We start from the raw sequence: 21,914 nt of genomic DNA on the forward strand, positions 1-21,914 counted from the left end.
CCACACATGCCACATGGAGGGTTCTATTGCACATATTTTGAGGTCAATAAGTGGATAGATTCCCTTGGAGAACCTTGTGAATGGACAATGGGGTTAATTGACATGGTCAACCACCATTTGGAGATGTTCATGCATGATGGGCACACATTGTTAGAGACTGATACATGTGGCATAGCCACCTCTTGTTCCTTGTTATTTTATGCATTATTTGACTTGTCATTTTAGTTATTTAGGAAATATTAGTTCTTTACACAGTCCTAGGGGAGATCTGATATATCATTTTGGATGTTATTATTTTATGTTGAAGATGGTTTGATCCTTGAACTTTATATCACAGATACTACTCCCATAAGTAAGGTAAACTTTGAAAGCCAATAGTTGAAGATCTAGTAAATGCCACTGACAAGTTTAAGGGTTTATTATTGTTGATGTTAGGCATATTGTTTGGTGCCTCTGATGGCTGAATATTGATGTCTGAAAAATACATGCAAAGGACATTGTTTCCTGGTCTATTTTTGAATGGTTACTCTACACTAATAGAAGGAATTAGGTATGGCCTATCCCTCTCTACTTTCTTTAATGTTTCTTTAATGCTTTATGAGTGAATACACTCTTGTTGCATCTATCAACTTCTAGATTTGTATTTCATAGCAAAACACACCCTAAAAGACCTGTTTAAAGGTGCATCTCCCATAGAGCTCTTTCAAGAAAATTTCTTTATTAATTAACATCAATGCTAGGTTGTGGCTGTAGCATGCAATTTATGGCACTGTCTGCCTTAATTACACGTCTAAAACAGCCCTCTAAATCTGTCCTCTTGATGTGATGTGTCCAAGTTGAATTTAAGCAATAATCTTTCTTTTCTACCCCTAAAACATAAAAAAATAATCATTTAATTCTGTTTATGCAAATCTGCAATTTACTGGTGAAATTATCTTAAATCAGATTTGTCCAGGTCAAGAAACCTTTCCAAAGTCTATTACTTACTAGACTTAGTTGCTTATAAGGATTTTCCCCTTGTGCTGTAGGAGTGCCAATCTAAAATGAGTGAAAATGCTACCAAGGACACAGTGTGTAGCATTTCTATTTTTACCCTTGGGTTTTCACCTGTGGCCAGGGCTTCGAGACCCAAGGTGAGGGATTGGGAAGTAGCAACCTCAAAACAGAGATTTGTTTTGGAATATTGTTTTCTTTGATTTGCAATTCAAAATTGGCAACATTTTTTTTAACAAGTAAATATTAATCCCTACTCCCACCCATTATCGAGATTGAGATCTCATGGATCACAGCCTCAATGACAATTGGATCACGAAGAGTGAAACATACTGCAAATGAATTTGAACCCAGGTGGAGAGGATAACATTTCTCCTCCCTAACCACCGAGACCATATATGTGTGTGTGTGTAATATTTCTCTTCCCTAACCACCTGGCCTAGACCCATTCAACAAAGTGTATGTGTGTGTGGAATTTTGTATTTACGTGTAAAAAATTACTATATAACTTATCTAGCAGTAAAATGAAACCATAATGTATGTTTATAGCTTTTCTATGCATTTTCCTTGAAATGCAGAGTTCGATGTCAAATTTTAAGCCAATAACTGTCTGTGCTGTGCTAAATTTATTGTTGTTAGAGCATGTCCAGATGTTATGCTTTTATGCAATGAAACCAGTGTTGCGGGGGAGCGCCCTCCCCCCCCTCGCTCCCGCTCCCAATCCGCGCTCCGGGCGGGAGCGACTTGGGAGCGGGTCGGGAGCGCGCTCCCGAAATCGCTCCCGAAAAGGGAGCGATTTCGGGAGCGCGCTCCCTAAAAAAAATTTCGCTCCCTGCCTTTTCGGGAGCGTTTTGCCTTTTTTGCATTTTTTTTTTGTAGTAATGTTCGAAATGCAATTTTTTTTGAAAGAAACAAATAGTTTTTGAGTGGGGCAGCTTAATGATCAAGTCTAGGCCCTAGTATTGATATGCTATTCATGGTAATGTTAAATTCTTAAAGTAAAAGTGACATTTTCTTTAATTTTCATTTTCATCATTTTACTTAAATTTTTAACATTACCATGAAATGACTCAGGATGTTTGAGAGTGGTTTCGTCCTCATTGGATTTCATATGGAGAAAGTAGAATTTTAGATTTCATTCAAAATCCAGCAGACTTATCAGTTTTTCAGGATTTCAGGATTGGGGATTGCAATGTTTCCTTTGAATTTTGTGATGTATTAGGGTATGGAACTTGTATTTAATCAAGAGTACCAATCCCTCTATGTACCTTGATGTTAGTGACATTGGTTGTCGAACTCCTCTATCATGACCCTTCTAAAAATGTACGCATCACTCAAACAAAATCTTGACTTGACATGTTATGCTTTTTCTATCTTATGTTAATGCTTAGAGGGTGATATTAATGACAAAGATCCCTATACAAATACAAAGGTAATGACAAAGATACCTCTAGATATTAATGCTTGGAGGGTGATATTAATGACAAAGATCCTGATTTTGCAACAAGACTAAAAAATTAGACATTTCTTGTGGTGGCAAGAGGCCCAAGCATAAGAAATAGATAATAGATTTACTTCTCTTTTCTAGTTTCTAGTAGCTTTTATAACTATTGACTCTTTCATATTTATTATGATATTTTTTTAAACAATATATGACAATTTAAGTTTGAAGTTGGCAATTATAACTCATTAGTAATGAATTATGAATATGATGCTTCATGAAAGTTGAAAGTTGTTTCATTTCATTTCATTTTATAACATTTCATTTCATGTTAGATATTATTTGTTGTAATGGTTACAGTGTACACTTAGCTTACAAGTATAACTTTGGTGATCAATGATGATAAATGTTATATATTGAATTTTGAAAGCTTGAAACTTTAAGATTGATGAATCATGAGACTCAATATGTTGTATGTTACTATGTTACTAACTTGCGGACGTGGTTGATGAAGATTATAACTTCTAGATGATTGTTGTTATATGGTTCAATCTATGCTTTTTTATGTTTTTTATATCTAATTCATCATTCTACATGTTTTTGTTGACATATATGTATCAAAAATTAAAAAATATAAAAAATATATATATTTTTAAAAAATCGCTCCGTGATTCGCTCCCAAACCGGGAGCTTCTGAAAATGGTCGCTCCCGCTCCCGTTTTCGCTCCCGCTCCCCGCTCCCGCTCCCGCTCCCAAGTAACATGGAATGAAACACTCCATGCAACTAAATTTTACCTTCTGTCACAGTTTCCTCTTTTGTACCTGAAACTATAACCCCCAGGGTCCTGTAGCATCCCCATATATTCTGTCTCGTCTCATAATTTCTCATCAACATCTCCTTTATATCTACATCTTGCTATTCAGTTTTTATCATGCTTTAAAACAGTCAAATGTCCAAGGAAAACTTATTTTGTTAATCCATAATGTTTGCTATTTTTACACAATGGAACCATGACCTATCAAGAAGTTGGTGCCAGTTCAAGACTTGCCTGTTAGGATTTAACGCCTTAACTTTTTCCATGACTGATAACTTGGGATCATGTCTTATATATATTGTCTGACTTTATAACATCCTCTATTCACTCTGAGTTGGATGCTGTAATATGATGATTAGTTTCAAAAGGCTAGTCCCTATACACCTTTCCTTGCTGGAAGAATACTCTGAAAAAGTAGTTCATTTCCTCAAGTAAGACTATCCAAGTAAAATTGTTCAAGTCACAGAGTGCAATGATAATGTCATTACCACCAATTCCAAATGATACAATAACTATCTGCTTTCTGCCATAACAGAAGCTGTTGTTTTAATTCTTTACCCACAAATGACTGTCAAGTTGTCAATTTTAAGGCATCAGAGGGCATGAAAAACTGTTCTCGTATTTCATGTTATTACATTTTCCACTTTATGCCGTACTAAAAAGCTGTTATTCTAAATCTTTACCCACCAGTGGCTGTGAAATTCAATGGAATTCACATCAAGGGGTATGAAAAGTTGTTCTCATATTTCAAGAGATTACATTTTCAATGATCCAACTCAAAATTCAATCTATACCTGACTCCATATGGTTCATCAGTGTGAAAGATATCCCAGCTGTGTGGTGGAGTATTAACGAAGAATAGACATGTCACATGATCTCCAAAATTTTCATCAGCATCAAAGCACCTATGACCAAACTCTATGCTCGTGAGATTGCATCATGACTATCAATGTAGATACTATCTCAGGAACATTACAGAATTGAAGCACATACCTCAAATTCCTGTTTACTGTGAGTGCAGACTATAGATAAAATGCATCCACATGAGATAACATGTTTAAGATCAACACTTACAAGGATTTTACGCATAAATGTCAAGAGTCTGACTATTAATATAAATCAGTTGCAAGAAAAACATTTTACTGAACTCGGTATGAATTCCATGGCTAGTACTCTTCAAGCCAGTGTTATAAGCCACAGCAGTAGTTGATAACTTGATAGAAGCCTCTGTTTGAAATTTGAATTTCCAACTTTCTTCTAAGCCTGAGAAAACCTTTTGCAGATTTCAATCATAAATGTCGAAAGCCTGATACGAATCAGATAGAAAGAAAAAAATTTAGTGTTTAGAGTTCCATCATTTGTTCTTGTCAGGCGAATGTTCGAAGCCACCGTAGTAATGGTTGGAAACCTCTGTCCAAAATTTCCGATTTTTTCTCTAAGCCTGGGGTGGAAAGGCATAGTTCAGTATATTTATTTTAACCCAAAGACATTTCATAATTCATTGTGGGAACTGGAAAACATGCTTACCAATGTCAGCAGCAACTCGATGTGCACACATTATTCCTGAGAAAGCCACAGCTATGACACCTTGACCAGGAAAGCAACTGTCTCCAACGCAATACAATCCATCCACTCCCTGTAACATAGAATGATAACTAGAACTTACAAGCAACCAAATATGCATGAAGTTTCAAGAGCTTGCTAATCAAATCACATATCCTAACTTTTGGCATAAGGGAGCTCATAACACTGCATCAGGTTGAAAACAACCCGAATCGAGCCTGCTAAATAAAATCTCTCTTCCGCCCCTCTCCCCACCTTAAAACATGTATCTTTCTTACCGTTGTGTTAAATGGCATCCCAAGCAGTCCTTTAGGATTGTTTTGTGGAATTGGTCCATAAGTCCCATTGTCACGAGCAAGAAATCGCATGTGTGTCTTGGGTGTCCCAACCTGCCAAAATTACAAACATGATAAACCAATCACAAAGTAAACATCTCTTTCTTATCACATAACTAATGTAGAGAAAGGTTACGCTTTTAGATAGGCAAATGTTATTGGTTGGTGAAGCAAACGATATCCAAATTGTTCTTGGAACCGTTACTTGAAAAGCAAACAATTCATTGACAATTCACAAAATGGATTTAAGAACGATATGGTCATCGGGCTAGCAAGAACTGCCAATAACCATAAACACCAGAGAAAACCCATTTCATTTATAAATGTCAAAATAAATGTTTCCCTTGACCAAATTTCCCACATGTAACGATCTACAACAATCACTGTATTTTGACAAATAAAAGATATTTTAAAATTCCATCTCTAGTTCAAGATGGCTATATGATCTGAAATAGATCCAAACCAACATAGATCCATCTTAACCCCGGATCTATCAACATCGAGAAGGAGGTTTGCACCTCAAGAGATTTGATCCCTCTCTGCGTTTGATACATCCAAGAAATATTTTACTCAACATACCTTGAAATATTGTATTTATGGCCCACATTTTTCACGGTAAATTGATTTTTTTAGCTATCTTTCTTGCATATTGAAATATTTTATTTATGACACACATTGAATTTTTTTTTGTTGATAATATTTTTAAATGCCACGTATCAACTTTTTATTTTCAATTACTTTTTCTCTTTATATATATATATATATATATCAAATTAATATAAAATTGTTTTATCTAAGGCTTACAATGAAATAATTATAAAAATAAAAGAATTACAGGTTTTCCTCAACTCCAAAGTGAAAACATAAGATTTGTTTTGTTTTAATTTCAATTATTTTATCTCTCTATATAAAATTGATATAAAACTAGATCCATCTTAACTTCAAATCTACCAAGCGCCTAGAGGGATCAAATCTCTTTACACTCTAAAAGAGGTTTGCATCTCAAGAGATTTGATCCCTCTCGATGCTTGGTAGATCCGGAGTTAAGATGGATGTAGGCTTGTTTGATTATTAATTAGGTTTTATCTGGAGTTGATGGATTTAGGCTGGATATATTAATTATTAATTAAGACTATTTATTCGAAAACGGGTCATTAAGTTGTTTATTTTCTTTACAACCCTAAAATCGAAATTGTTTAGCAAAACAAAAAGGAAATAATCACCTTATGGGGGATTCCACATATTTACAGACATACGGTTATACTTTGTAACTCATCTTAAACTATACATTCACTGACAATCATTCAACATTCTAACTTAAAAGTTATTTCAACCTAGATCCAAGCGCCTTTCCTCCCGGGTTAAGTCAAATCACAATGAACATTATTTACCCATAATTAATATTTATTACAGTATAGTGAATTTCTCTAATAATCTTAAGATCTAGGGTTGATTTCTAAACTTTTGGAATAATTTGACTTAACAGATTATATAATGTTAAGATTATATATAATGTTAACATTATAGTGACTGGATATAATGTTTAAAAATCTGATGTAACTTTTATGGTTGTAGAGTGTCTTTCTCTGTATCTAAGCACATTCACTGATTATAGGATTTTATAGAGATAACTGGAAGCAAATAAACTGATTGGGTTTTGCTTGCTCGAACGAAAGATTCTCAGAGTCGTGTGGTATCTATCTCCTTTAACTGAGACATTTATCAGAATCAAAAGGTGTCAAGGGATGTTTAAGCTCTCACTGTGGACTTTGTCGACGCAGGTGACAGTCCTGTTGGAAAAAGTAACTAGGTTCGGTCTTCATTTAATGTATTTGAGTCATCTTGTAATGTACTTGTCAAAAGAATAAAGAAAAGATTTATCATTATTATTATTGTGACTTATTAAAGCATGGGTTTCATGCTTGGGTTTAGGTCAAAGTCCCCATTTAGGACATCTAGGATTTATTTTGAGTCTATAGAGTCATTGTACTTTTAAAAAGACCCTTCTTGGCCTTTTGAATCATGTAAAAAGGTTACGTATTGAGTCAAATATGATTTAGGTATTCTCCACACCAAGTCGGCCTAGAAGAGATCAAGTCAGCCTAAGGACCCTAATTCGACCTCACATGGAGCCTATAAATACAAGCACATCGAATTCATTTGGAAAACACTCTCTCACAAGAAGTTCGATATCTCTTGTAGCTGGGAAAAGTGCGAAGTCTGTTGCTGGGAAGCCAAAGGAAGTGCGAGTTGGGTGGAGCCTAAGGAGAAGAAGAAAATTGAAATTTTGGTACCTCTCTCTCTCTGTTTCGTGCCCTAGATTGGGAGATCGAAGTCTTCCAAGTTTCACTATTGCTAGAAGCTGCTGCCTAGTCGAAGTTGCTGGAAAGGGGTCGAAATTCTGGAAGGTTGACTTGGTGTGGAGGGAAGGTCTGGTCTTGGTCTAGACCCTAGGGTGAAGAGTGTCAAAGAATACTATTGAAAGAAAGAATTTCTTGACTGGGTTTTCTCCTCAAGGGGGATTTTTCCCTGGCATAGTGCCTACATCTGGTGTTTATTGTTTTATGTACTGCTGCTTTGGTAATTGCTTGATTAACTAAAATAAAGAAGATATAAAGAATCATAATAACAAGAAACATCACAAGTAATTATCAAGAATAAGAAAATATTTCTGCCTTTTTTATTTTCTAACATGGTATTAGAGCTTTGGTGAAGAAGGAAGAAAAAGGCAATCTCAAGCACTTGATCAAGGAACCATTCAAAAGGACTATCTTAGGGAAGGAGTCGACTATATTCAAAGAAGATGTCTAACACAATCAAGGGAGAGAGAGATCAAGCCAAATTTGTTGAAGAAGGAGACCCAAAGAAATTCAAGCCCGAAGAATATGACATAAGGGACTTACACTACTAAGTCCTTTGCTTGTAGCTTTAGATATCTTGTTTTATATGTTTTAGAATTTATAGGTTTTTAACATATTTTGGAAAAGACATTTTTATTGTTTTTATAAGTTTGTAGGTATCCCTCAAGCTTTGGAAGGAACCCCCAACAAACTCCGAAAGATAAGTATCTCATCTCCTTTCAGTTTTTGGTTTCATGTACTTGTTTAAGTTTTGATTATATTAATACTAATGACCATTCTCCCTCTATTGTCTTGATTAGGAAAACATATGCTATAATTGCTTCATAACTCGTCCTGGGCTCCTATTTTTTAGGAGCTCAAGCATGCCAAAGAAGAAACTCGTTTTGACTCCTATGATTAAGGCACAAATCAAGGAACCATTTTCTCGCCAATATTTTCGTCACTCCCTCTTAACGAAGAAGGTGTTCTTGGAAGAACCTCGTCCACCTGGATCTTTTATTTCATGAGCTATTTGGTGGGCTTGTCACCAAAAGACATGCTATTTGTACATTAAATATTATTTGGGGCTAGATTAGGCTAATTCGAACTTGAGGAGCCTCATATAAATAGAAGAGGCATCATTTTGTTTTTCATCACCACTTGGATTTCTATCTCTACTTGAGAAACTTGGACCTACAATTTTGGAAGAATTTTTTGATGTTTGGATGCACTTTAACATTTGGAAATTTCGCTATCTTTTCTTGGAGCTTCTTTTTGCAACGTTGATGGGTGGATATATTCGCATTGTCTTGTAAGTATATTTTGATGTTACATTTTACATTGATTAATGTCTAATGTATGGAATATCATTTCATGATTTCTAATGTGCCTTGGCTAATGCAAAATTGTGAGTACATTAAAAATTTTGGAAATATTGCATGCATTACTCGTGGACAACGATGAATGAATGTTCCTAGGGGTTAGTCTTCATATTGCAACCTTGAAACTCCATCAAATATTGACAACGAAGTATAAAATTCTTTTGAACTGTGACGCTGCCTCCTCTAGGGTTAGCGACACTGCATTAGCTCTCCTTTACGAGCGAAATCATCAAATCAAAGTAATTCTTGACTCCATTTTTCTCAATAGACAGGCGTTGGTCTTGAAATCCTTGGTGATCACCTTCTCATTGACAAATCTCTCTTTTTGAACCTTCTCTCTCTTTTTCCTCATCCCTCGAAGCTAAGGGAGCCTCTCTAGGGCTTGGTGTGAAGTCCTCTAGGAGAGTGCATTTTGAATTTTGTCCTGATAGGATTGTTCCTTAGACTCTCCTCTAGGCATCCTCAAGTTTTGAACGAATTCTAACGGTGGAATCTCATTTTATTTGATGCCCTAGCTATCATACCAAGTGGGAACCCTTGAAGTTGCCCTTCAACTTAGGGATTTCTTGAAGGTTTGTACCTTAGTAGCATATCATTCAAAACCTTTCCTCTTGACTATCTTGACCTTAAATGAACCCTTATCTCGTCAGATACCTCAACCCTAGGTCTTGTATAGTATTTCTTTCAAGGGGTTTTTCATGAAAAGCCATCCTAGCTTCTCCCAAAGCTATCACCTAAATTGAGCTTTTCCATTGAATAAGCCATGATTTCCTCACTTTGAACCCTAGTGTAGACATATTAATCACAAGTGAGGGATTCTGGGACTCCTCCAGTTGGTGAAAATTCGAGAAGAGAAGAGGACGTAGGTTGTGGTGACAGTGGACCCTTGTCCCAAATTGTTGTTGTGCCCTCTAGCTTTAGCCTATTTAGTAGGCCTAACAGTTTGTGCAACAACAGGCCCCTAGACCTCAGAGCCATAGAGAACTGTAGGTCAAATAATCGCATCCATGAGGTGGAGTTTGGACAAGACATCCTGAAATTGACTCTGGAGAACCTATGTAATGCCAAATATAGGGCCTATGAATTGCACCAAGTAAATGTAAGATGTGGTGATTTCAATCTCTTATCCCCGAAAATAGAAGTGTAAGTCTATAAGAGATCTCTTCGAAGCTTCAAAAATTGACACCAATCGTCCACAAAAGAAGAATCCTTTACACAACCACATGCTCGAAGAAGCATATGTCAATTATGCTCCAAGGATTGACAACTCTAAAAATCCAACCATCAATGATAATGAGGAAGGGTACCTCTATTTATAAAATGATGATCATCTTCCTTTTACAATAAAATAACATTATCTCATGAGAGATCCTAAAATATAGCCTATGGAGGAGTAAAACACAATTTCCTCCAACAAACAACTCTATAAAAATATTAAAAAAGTGGTAAAGTCACATGTACAATCACCCAAGTGAAATATCCCCAAGAGAGGGGATCTCTCCTCTAAAGAAGAAAGAATGTGGCTCTAACACGCCAAGTCTAGCCTCCAAAGGCTCCAAAAGTAGTGATCCTCAACAAATTCCTTGAATCACACAATTAAACCTCCTTGGGTCTCCTCCAGAGGTGGATGTGTGACTTATGTTGTTGCCCGGATTGTACAGGCACCGCGACAACACTTAGAGAAGGGGTTGTCACTCTGATCCCTGCCAACTTCATTCTAGTTGTCTCCCAACAACAGGCTATGGGGGGTAGTCCCTATGTAATGAAGTACGGAATGAAGTGAAGGAAGGCAAGTTGAGAATCAACTTACTTGGCAGACACAGATGAGTGGCCTAGCCACTTGGTTGAAATCAAGCAAGATTATGATTAAATTAGATTTTCTATTATGAGACCAATGTCTTAATGGAGTCACAATGTCTTAATGGAGTCACATATTCTTGTTTCTTATGAATTGAAACCAAATGACCGGATAGACACCCGTTGCTCGAATGATTGACTAACCTATGTGAGATGCTTATGCAAGAGATTATGAGTGAGGTTTATCTTGAGTTAAGATTCCCTTAAGTTGTTTGAGTACTTTGATTAGAGACCTTTTAATGGTACTTTAACAATAGCGAAATGCAAATCTTAAACAAGATAAATTGCTTACGGATACAAGTGCAAATTTCACAAGATATCAAATAACCCAAGATGCCAAATGATAACAAGAGTTAATCAAGATGTTGATGACAGTTTATATTAGCACTACTACTTCAGAAAATTCAAATTTACCAGTATATAACAGCAGTGCATAAACCACTCCAAAATAATGAAAATTACTCAACACATTGAAGCATAAAATTTCCAAATTAACCAGCAATGTAAATTATCTTCTTTAGCACACTTTACGATGGAATATTAAGCAATATTTCAGATCTGATTTTGAGATTACAGTAGTAAGTAAAGACAGATCAGCAAGATAAAAAATTCCCAAACTAGATATCCAATATGCCCAAAAATAGCAAAATGCACCAGAACTTAAGAATTTCAAATTTTGGGCTTTAGGTGAGTTTGCCTTAGCAATTTTCAGATCTGACAATGATTATTACCGCAGTAAATTTACCACAGATCAGTAAATTTACTCAGCCAAAAATAGCTACCCAATACTTTCTACAAATAGAAATTTATCACAAAATAAAATATAAAAATGATTTTTTGAGTTTTAGAGAATATGATTTGGAGAAATCAGAACTGATAAACTAATTATTGCAGTAAGTTAGTTACAGATCAGCAAGCTAAAAATATTGAATAGGCTGCCCCAAATGTCTAAAAATAGTAAGTTTTCGCTGGAGAACTGAAAATTCAAAATTTTAGTCCTAATTAAGTATATGCTTTAGAAATATTTCAGACTTGAATTTCACAATTATGCAATAATTTCCAGCAAGCTAAAATGTTAGATCTAGGTCAAAATAGAGATGCCCAAGTGGCCAAAACTTGTAAAAACTTAGATTTTGCAATTTAAATTGCTTTTGACCAATGTTGCACTAATCGTTATCGGGATAATTTCGGCGTGGGGAAAAAACGGAAAAAAATCATAATAATCGAGAAAAAATTAGTAATAATCAGGAAAAAATCGTTTGGTACAAAAATATTCAATTTTTTTCAATTTTTTTAATATCTAAACCATCTACAACATAAAATAAATACATTGACACATAAATATGATAAAAGAACTAATATATAAGATGTTTAATATCATTTCTAGTGCTAAAATCACACATAATAGTGAATCATGTCCTGAATAGTAAGTCCTGACTCCTGAGTCCCAACTCAGCCTCAAAATATCAACAAAAAATATAATATTGTATCTCATGAGTCATAATGTCATATACAATGAAATGAACAAAATAACTAAAGTCTAATACTATTGATTTCCTCTACCCTTCTTGTGAGAAAATGCCATAGCTTTCCCTTTCCTTCTAGATGTAGATGTTGGTGCTGGTGGAGTTGGCAGTGGAGTCTGTTGTGGTTTAGAAGCTGAAGAAGTAGGAGTAGGAGCTATAGGAGGTAGACCACGTCCTCTACTGGTGGCAGGGGTAGCCCGGGCAGGTGGTGTCACCTCCTCCTCCTGTTGCTCCAACTCCTCCTCCCCCTCCACTACATCCTGCACTAACCAATCATCAACAGATTCCATGAGAGGCCTCTCGGCCTCAACCCTCCATGCAGCAATGGTGTCAATCCCATCCAATGAGATGGCCTCCATAATAGGTGTCCTCTCAAGTTGCCTCACCCACAATTGAAGATTGTAGTAGACGTAGACCATGTCATTAAGTCGCTGGGACTCCAACCTGTACAAAGATCATGAAATAATAATTATAAAAAAAATATTGTTAAATGAATTCAAAAATTTATTTGGAAATTTACAATATTTTAAATTTTTAAATGTTAACCTGTTGCGCTTCTTGTTGTGTATTTTTTCAAATACATTCCAGTTGCGCTTCTTGTTGTGTATTTTTTCAAATACATTCCAGTTGCGCTCACATCCTGAGGAGCTACATGTTTGGCTGAGGATTCGAATGGCAAGCTTTTGCAGAAGGGGTACCCTGGCACCATACGTTCTCCACCATGCATCTACAACAAAATTACAAATAAAATTTTAAATAAACATAAGAAAAAAAAGGAATTTGACGAGACAATGAAATTTGAAACAAACTAAAAATTACCTGGCATTTTAATCGTCCTATCAGCCACAGCCATGTCAAAGCCAAATGTGCCACCTGCCATCCTATATGTCTCAATTTCTTTAGAGATTTTTGTACGTTCTGTTGGAGATCGCACCATTCTCTGGACACAGGTTAAGAATCCTACATGATCTCAGCATCAAATACAAACCCACATGCATAAGAAAATGCGGGGTTCAGGAAAATCCCAGCAGCATGAATGGGACGATGGAGTGTGTTGTTCCATCGTTCATCAATCACTCCCCATAAGAGGAGTTGTCTCTGAAACCCCTCATCTCCCTTATCATCATAGTAGGCCTGAATGGATTCTTTGGCCCTGTCCATGGCCTCATACAAATAGCCCATTGCAGGCTTCTCACCATCAACTAACCGAAAAACCTTTACCAAAGGTTCAGTAACGGCGCACACCTCTTACACTCCCGCCCAAAAGTCTTCCTGGTATGAAACTAGTCTGCATATGGCCTCTGCCTCTGGTTTGCGGCTCATTGGCAAAGCACGCCACTCCTCTGAAAGAAACATTCTCTTCACATCCCACATAGAATTCAAGAGGGATTGAAGAGATATGAAACTGGTGGCAAACCGTGTAATGGTGGGGCGCACCAACTCTTTGTTGTTGGTGAATCTTCTCATCAAGCTAAAAGCACAGATGTATGATTATATATGAATTTTGTAATGCTTTTGGATGACTCAACAATATCTTTGACAAAGGAAATTTTCCCTATGTCCTCCAAAATTAAATCAATACAGTGTGCAGCACAAGGTGTCCAAAATAAAGTAGGATGCCTGTCCATAAGCATCCTGCCAGCAGCAACATAATTTGCAGCATTGTCCGTTATGACTTGGACAAGATTTTCTGCACCCACCTCCAAAATAAACACATCCAGCAAATCACATAAACTTCTTGTGTCTTTGATTTGTGCAGATGCATCAACAGATTTGATAAACATAGTCCCCTTGGGACAACTAACCAAGAAGTTTATAAGGGTTCTCCCCTTTTGGTCAGTCCAACCATCTGACATCATAATGCATCATGTTTGTGCCCATGATCCCCTAAAATCCTCCAATCTTTTGGTGCAATCAAACTTTTCATTTTGAAGAATCCGACCTCTCATGTCATGATAAAAAAGGATTTTGTACCCTGGGCCAACAGTTGCAATAGCATCAACAGCAAGCTAGAAAAATGGATTATTCCTTACAATGCTGAAAGGAATATCACTCCAAAAGAGAAATTTTGCCAGCAACTCGTCAGCTTGTTCTTTCTCAGTTTTTTTTAGCATTGAATTGATAGATGGCTGTGAACCAGGTGTGGTTCAAAGAACAAAAAATGATGAGGCGGCTACCGAGTTGGTTGATGTTGCAGTAGAACCACTGCCACTTCCTTGTTCAGCTGACTTTTTTAGTTGCCTCTTCATTTCTGCTTTGGCCTCTCTAATGTGGTCTAAAGTTTCCAATGCTTTCATGGCTCTTCAGATGAGTTCAGGATTTGTCTTTCTGCAAGGCCCTACATCAAATCCAGGGATTTGTGTAAGGTGATACTTCAATCTGTACACCCTCCCGGACATATGGTGCCCACACAACTTGCAAGACAAGTTTATTCTATCATTCGGAGCATCAGGTTCAACAAATTCCCAAAAATGATCCAATTTCCTTGGCATGTTTGATTTTGAACTTTGAAGTTGAAAACTTGAATGGTGTTTCGGTGAACCTATGGGAAAATAAGGATTACAATTTAGTATTTACAAGTTACAAACTTACAATTTAGTATTTTATTATTTACATTGTACAAAAACTAAAAAAAAATTACATACAATTTAAGAAACTCCATTCCAAACCCAACCAAAAAAACTAAAAAAAAAAATACATTGGACAAATGTCAAAAACCCCATTCCAAACCCAACCAAAAAAACTAAAAAAAAAATTACATGGGACAAATGTCAAAAACCCCATTCCAAACCCAACCAAAAACATAGAAAAAAACAAAAACAAAGTTACAAAACAATGAAAACACAAAACATTGGTGCCCATACCAGTTTTATGGAGATAATGTGTCTCCTCCTTAGCTCACTCTTCGATTTTCTCCTCCAGTTAGTTGATTTAGCTCCAAAATCTCCAAGTCTCCAAGTCTCCAAACCCCAGCGCGCCTTCTGTTGTCCAAATGACTAAAAAAAATCGGGTTTTCCCCTTTAAAACATGCGCTACCCGACTGGCCCACGATTTTTACCGAAAAAATCGGCTATAAAAAAAATCCGATTTTATCGCCCAATTTAATCGTTGTTTTGAAAAAATCGCGATAAAACGATATTATTGCGATTTTTTCCCAATTAGTGCAACACTGCTTTTGATCAATTATAATATGATTTCAGAGCCTAGAAGTTTATGATTTAACTGTTGTAATAAAACTAAAGCGAAATGAGGATTTGGAGGTCAAACCCTGAGCTCAAGGCTTTGAAGATCCCACTATTGAAAATCGTTGAAACTTTGGGATTACCTTGCCGCTTGCTAGATATGAATTTTGAGACTTTAATCCTACAAAACCGCCAAGTATTTAGCCTTCAATCTTGAAATTAGGGTTTCCGATCAATTTTGGGGCAAAATAGGCCAAATTTTGGAGAACTAGGACAAGGGAAGCGAATTTGCGGGGATAAGTGAGCTAGGATGATAGATTGAGCCACAAGGAGGCTGGAAATGGCCAAAGAGGGCCAACACTTGCCCAAAAAGGCTAGCATTTGGGAAAGGGTTATGGGGCTAAGGCTAAGCACTAAGGCATATGGCCTAGGGAATAAAGACCACAAAAAGGAGGGTCGCAAGCCCTTAGAGGGTTGCGGCTTAGGGTAAGAGGAGAGGAGGTCGAGGGAGGAGGGCCGAGGGGAGAAAGGAGAGGGAGAGAAGGAGGAGAAGGCTAGACGAACGACCGAAAATGGAAGAAAGGCCTGGGCACGCCTAGGAAGGGCTAATGACCAGCCTAGGAGGATCGAAAAGATGACGCAGAGGGCAAGGATGGTTGATGCAGGTCAAGAGAGAGATGTTGGTCCTGGAGATGGTAGATCTGGCTCTGGGAGAGCCAAAAACTGAAAACCCTTGTTCTAAATTTTTTTTTATATTTCAGCTCTTTGATTTTCTGGAAATTCAGCCGTGGGAAACCTGCAAAAAATTTTGAGAGACTAGATCTTACCCACAAGGGCCTAGATCTAGCTCTTCTTCCACTTAACTCCTTGATCTAACCTGCAAAAATAAAAATAGAAACACCCAAACCCTAAATATATACAAAATAAATCTAAAACCCCAACCCAAGTTAGAAAAATAAATTACAATTTAAATTTACAATCTTATTTACAATATATACATGGGTTTTTAAATGGATTTTGAGAAAATAATTTTTTTATATTTTTTACTTGAAAGAATGGCTAAAATACTTCAGAAAAATTAATGATTCACTATAGCCCAAGCAAAGATTAAATCCACCATATAAAAACTAGAGATCCAAGCAACAGTTATTCTTGCCCAAGTTTGTGAACTTGGAGGCTAAGGATTGAAGTACCTACAAACAGTATGTGTTCATCTCAAAAAATAACCTGTTAGATCACATGGAGAATCAAACCACCTAAGATTAGCTCAAAACTATCAATAGTATGATTTTATCTCCATCTAATGAAAAAAACAGATCTTACCTAATACCAATATTCAGCACAACATAGAGATGCTCGTAGTCAACACATACCATAAATCAATAAACAAGAACACCTTGAATTGCACCTCAAAGTCTTTTATTATGATAGAAAAAATAGTTTCCAGTGGGACAATAGTTTACACAATGTTTCAGCAGCAATTTTAGCCAGAGATCAAGATGACTAGAGACTCAACTAACTCTCTAATTTATAGATAAATCCTTCAAATGAAAAAATAATGGCTAGTTTCTTTGATCCTTGTCAAAATAACCGTGGTCGTTGATAAACACTTCAAGGTCTTTTAATCTTGGCCCTTAATTTCTTATTTTTGAGGAATTTTCGAATTTATCATTTAATTCCATTTTAATTAGCTCATAATTAATTATTTAGAGCTAATTTCATCAAAAATTTGATTTTGACTTAACCACCAAGGTCCAAGGGTCCAAATTTTCTTGACAATGACAATATTCCCTTGGTAGAGGACCTTTAAAAATTGATTCCTTCAAGACCCACGAATTTTTCCATTTGGAGAATTTATTTTCCTAGACAATTTAATTGACTGTAATTAATTAATTTTCTGGCTTCGGATTTAATTTATTTTGCCAAAAAAAATTATTAATTTACACGAGGCGATTAATTATTTTTCCAACCCTCTAATACATATGATTTTTCTTTTACAAGACTCAAAGAGGGAATAAACATTCGTCTTAGACCATCAAGACAAATAACCCATCTGCGACTCAATATGATCTAATAAACAAGTGATTTGTAATAAAATAATTTAGCCAATTAGCTTAAATTATTCCCAAACTACTTTTACATCAGACTCGACTAAAACACTAGGACTCACCTAATAATTCGACAATAAATTTCACCCTAGCTTTGGGGGCTTAAGCTGGAGGGAAAAAACTCTTCTCATTCGCTGTGTCGAAAAACAATGGTAATCAGTGAGGTTAAAAAACCTCCTAGAATAGAATTCGTCATCAAATTATAGGCTTACCTAGGTTGTTACATAGATTCAAGGTTTTACTAAGGTTATTTACAATATATAACTTGCAAAATGGGATGACCATGACACACAGACTATTGATATGTGATCCGATCCTTGTTGAAAAAGTTGGTACTTTCGCTTCCCTGGAACTTTGATAATTTGAGTGCAACAACTTCCAATGTAAAACGTTCCTCTAAATCTTGAATGAAACCCTTCAAGAGGGGGAAGTCACTCCAAATCAACTCTAAAGTCATGCATGAAGGTAATGTTACCCCTCATTTCAGCGGGGATACATATATGGACATTTTCATTTTGGTAGCACCATTGTAATCCCAAGGAATGCAAGTCAATATCCTTGTACATCTTGTCAAGTCTATGTATTATGGTACCCTAGGCTTATTATGGTTGGCCATGGTTGATCCCACTAGCTCCCACTCTCAGCATCTTTCGACTTGTATAGGACTGGAGCATTGAAGCACGACCCTTATAAGACTCTTGCAGACTTGCGAGTCTTCACGAGTCAAATGTCGAAACGAGTCTAAAGGCCAAGACCCTCCCATAAGACTCAAACCCTCCAAGACTTGTCCAAACTCTTTAAGACTCGTGGACCCACATAAGACCCTCATAAGACTTGTATCAGACTTGTGGCAAACCAACGTGGACCGAAATTTGATTTTTTTTAAAATTTCTTTGTTTTTCTTAGATTCGGTGGAGGGAAAGGGAAAATGGAGGGAAATAAATGCTTTATAAGCACCTCCCTCCCTCTCATTTCTCATTCGTTGAGTGTTGACTGAAGGAGTTGAGTGACTCCATTGCATAGAGAAGGAGCTCTTGTAGGAGGCTGAAGGAGGCTAAAGGAGGCTTCATCAGACCCAATTTCATCACAACCAGGTAGGTTTCATGAAATTTGATTATTTGTTTCAATTTCTTTTTTCATTTCAAATTTTTTTGTTTCACTGATAATCTTTGTCGTTATTTTTTCACAGCTCATTGGTGGATAGATTGTGGCTCTGAGGCACCACAATTAAAAGAATTCACCATCAAAGTTTTGAGTCAACCCTGCAATGCTTCTAGTTGTGAGCACAATTGGTCAGTATTTGAGCACATCCACAGCAAAAAGAGAAACAGGTTGGAGCATGAGAGGTTGGAGAAGTTGGTTTTCATCTACTACAACCTTCGAATGCTCACAAAACAACTGCAACCAAAGGATCTAGATCCAATTTTATTGGATAGTATTGATTTAGAGTTTGATTGGGTTGTGGAGGAGTCCCCTGATTTGAGTTGGCTTGATGAAGAGACTAAGGATCTCTCTAGTTTGCCATCTCAAATGGAAACTCCAAATACACCTACCTCATAGTTGCTTCAGCCTTCCCATGTTGGCACTAGCTCCTCGAGGGCTTATTCTAGGTGTAGTTGTGCATGAGACTCAAGATTGTTATGAGACTATGACTTATCATTTATGACATATGTATTTGAATTTTGAACTTGCTACCATTTTTTATTTTGATTATGGAATCATGATTCTTTTTCCTATTCACTATCTAAATTTTTTGCTTACAAAAATCGAATATGTTATGTTGTACTATCATAGCTATGAGATGATGTTATGAATTATTGCATATATTGTGGTTTTATAACTTATAAGGATTGGAAATGTCATTAGTTTATTTTTTGTGCTTAAAATTTACCATATTTTAAATTTTTTCTATATTTTATTAAGTCTTATACAATTCTTACACGAACCGTTCCTAATTCTTATATGAGTCGCCAAATAAATAGATAGACGAGTCTTATACAAGTCTGAGTCATGCAACATTGGATTGGAGGACTTAGGGTGGATCTTTTGGGATTCGTGGTTTAGAGGAACCATTGGTTTTGTAGGGGTGATCACACATTGTAGGGCTAGTCTAGCCTATGCCTCATACACACCTGTCTTTCTCACATGGTTGTTTTATTGAATCTGTATGCATTCTTTGGCCATGGTATATTATTCATGTTTCAATTCTTCAACATGGCAGTCTCATATTCTCCAACATTTCATAATTACGAAGGCAATTTGCAGATCCCATTAAATAGGGTCTCAGGGGTCAAAAGTCAACAAAGGCTCAAATTGCTCAACATAATTTATACTTGCTATTCTTATTGTTATTTTTGAAAAATATCAAAGCAACAAGGAGATATTCTCAGTCAAAGGGAACATCCTTTTTTTGTGGCAAGTGTGGACTCTTTGAGGCAAAAAGGGCCCAAATCTTAGTCATATGAGGCAAGCAAGGTATCATAAGTCATCTATAATTTTATCTCAAGGCAACCCATGTGCTGGAATTGTCTAAGCAAGAAATACCTTGGAATCTAGCATCATGGCTCATTAATGGAGAAGATAGCTACATCTATGGGGCTTGTGAGAACACACCTATGTCTTTCTCACATGATTGTTTTATTGAATCTGTATGCATTCTTTGGCCATGGTATATTATTCATGTTTCAATTCTTCAACATGGTAGTCTCATATTCTCCAACATTTCATTTTTACCAAGGCAATTTGCAGATCCCTTAAATAGGGTCTCGGGGGTCAAGAGTCAACAAAGGCTCAAATTGCTCATCATAATTTATACTTGCTATGCTTATTGTTATTTTTGAAAAATATCAAAGCAACAAGGAGATATTCTCAGTCAAAGGGGGCATCCTCTTTTTGTGGCACGTGTGGACTCTTTGAGGCAAAAAGGGCCAAAATCTTAGTCATATGAGGCAAGCAAGGTATCAGAAGTCATCTATAATTTTATCTCAAGACAACCAATGTGCTGGAATTGTCAAAGCAAGCAAGAGCTTGAAATCTAGCATCATGGCTCATTAATGGAGAGGACAGCTACATCTATGGGTCTTTTGAGAACTTTTAAAAAGCAAAAGGTGACCATTGGACCAAGTCAAGGAAAGAAAAAGTCAAGTTATTGAAATAAAAGGAAAATTATCATGCAAAAAGGAAAAAGCATCTGAAACCTACAAATGGACCAAGTCAACTTCACCAAGAGAAATGTTGGACATCAAAAAGCAAGACATTAGAGGTTCTACGACAAGTCAAACAGATTATTGGACCTTATCTGGCCATTGGGTGTTGTTTCAAGCCAAATCAAGCCTATTTTACTCAAACCAACCTCAATTCAAGTCAAATCAAGCAAGGAAGAGCCTCAAATCAAGCAAGTTGAGCCTCTAAAGCTAGTTGTTTGGCATTTGTAATCAAATCGATCCCCTTTTGTGGGAAGATTCTCTTGTAAAAATTATTTTCTCAATGTAAAGACTAACTAAGTCTCCGAGTTGTGGATGACAAGTCTTCTCATTATTTTGGGAGAGGGTTCCAAACTAGTTGTTGGAAGCAAAATTACAAAAGGCTAGTCCCTCACCTCATTTGCGTGTTGTGAAAAAATGAGTTCATTATACCATAATAAGAACTTCATTTGGTGCAAACAACTTCTTTTCTGTTATATTTCTTATTGGTTATTGTTAGATATTGCGCTTTTATAAGACATTTTGCAAGTTTTCTCCAAGTTACACAAGGTTATTAGATCAATCCATCGAACAACTACATAGTCATGTGGAAGATAAGGGCTAGAACACTAGGTCTCACCTTGTCTTTGTTGGACTAGGGTTATAAATATATAATTCTCGGACTAGCCCTTGTTGGGGGTTTCTCCTTAGAGGATAAGATTTCACCTTACTCCATAGCTGATCCATTGGTCGGAGGTATTCCACAAGGGAATCGCTACTAGTTGAATTTGGTACATGTACATTGTCTTAGACAAGAGTGAGAGGATCTCGTCCAAGACTCTCACTTCCATTTCCAAAATACTAGATTGATTTAGATGTGAAAAATTCTATTTGCATTTAATTTGGTTATTATTCTCCTACCTTTAAACAGAGTATTTATCCCAGCAAATTATTTAATGCAAATAACGAATAAAACACAACTACAGAAACTCTGATAAGAAAACCAATCACAAAAATTGACACAATACTTTTGGACAAAACATCCCTGGGAAAACCCCAAAAGGAAAACCAGTTCTTCAAATCTAAGGGTTTTATTATTATCTTCAGCAAATTTTGCAATTGATAAATATTACAACTGCTTTCCAAACTACGGTAAAGCTCCGAAAAAATATTGCTTCACCTCCACAAGTC

The 21,914-nt window shown here is 36.3% G+C and overlaps 2 protein-coding genes across 2 annotated transcripts in view; both read right to left on the minus strand.

Annotated features, from left to right (window-relative positions):
- Positions 1-3,695: 3,695 nt before the first annotated feature.
- The window catches only part of CRTISO (carotenoid isomerase), a 48,053-nt gene continuing 29,834 nt past the window's right edge, over positions 3,696-21,914 (minus strand). The window contains exons 11-13 of the mRNA XM_089379660.1: positions 5,091-5,201; positions 4,777-4,885; positions 3,696-4,690 (exon numbers count right to left, since the gene is read on the minus strand). Coding sequence (XP_089235786.1) covers positions 4,617-4,690; positions 4,777-4,885; positions 5,091-5,201 — 294 coding nt within the window. The 3' untranslated portion in view covers positions 3,696-4,616. The remainder of the gene's footprint in view (positions 4,691-4,776; positions 4,886-5,090; positions 5,202-21,914) is intronic.
- On the minus strand, positions 12,148-14,859 carry LOC149233045 (uncharacterized). Its single transcript, XM_089376648.1, has 2 exons — positions 12,798-14,859; positions 12,148-12,695 (listed from the first exon to the last, which is right to left on the minus strand). Exon 2 carries the CDS (start codon positions 12,668-12,670, stop codon positions 12,272-12,274), a length of 399 nt encoding a protein of 132 aa, XP_089232774.1. The 5' UTR covers positions 12,671-12,695; positions 12,798-14,859; the 3' UTR covers positions 12,148-12,271.

The sequence above is a fragment of the Pinus tabuliformis genome, chromosome J, assembly GCF_031772625.1.
Source record: "Pinus tabuliformis cultivar Carrire ecotype Pingquan chromosome J, CPIR1, whole genome shotgun sequence".
NCBI classification, from domain to species: domain Eukaryota; kingdom Viridiplantae; phylum Streptophyta; class Pinopsida; order Pinales; family Pinaceae; genus Pinus; species Pinus tabuliformis.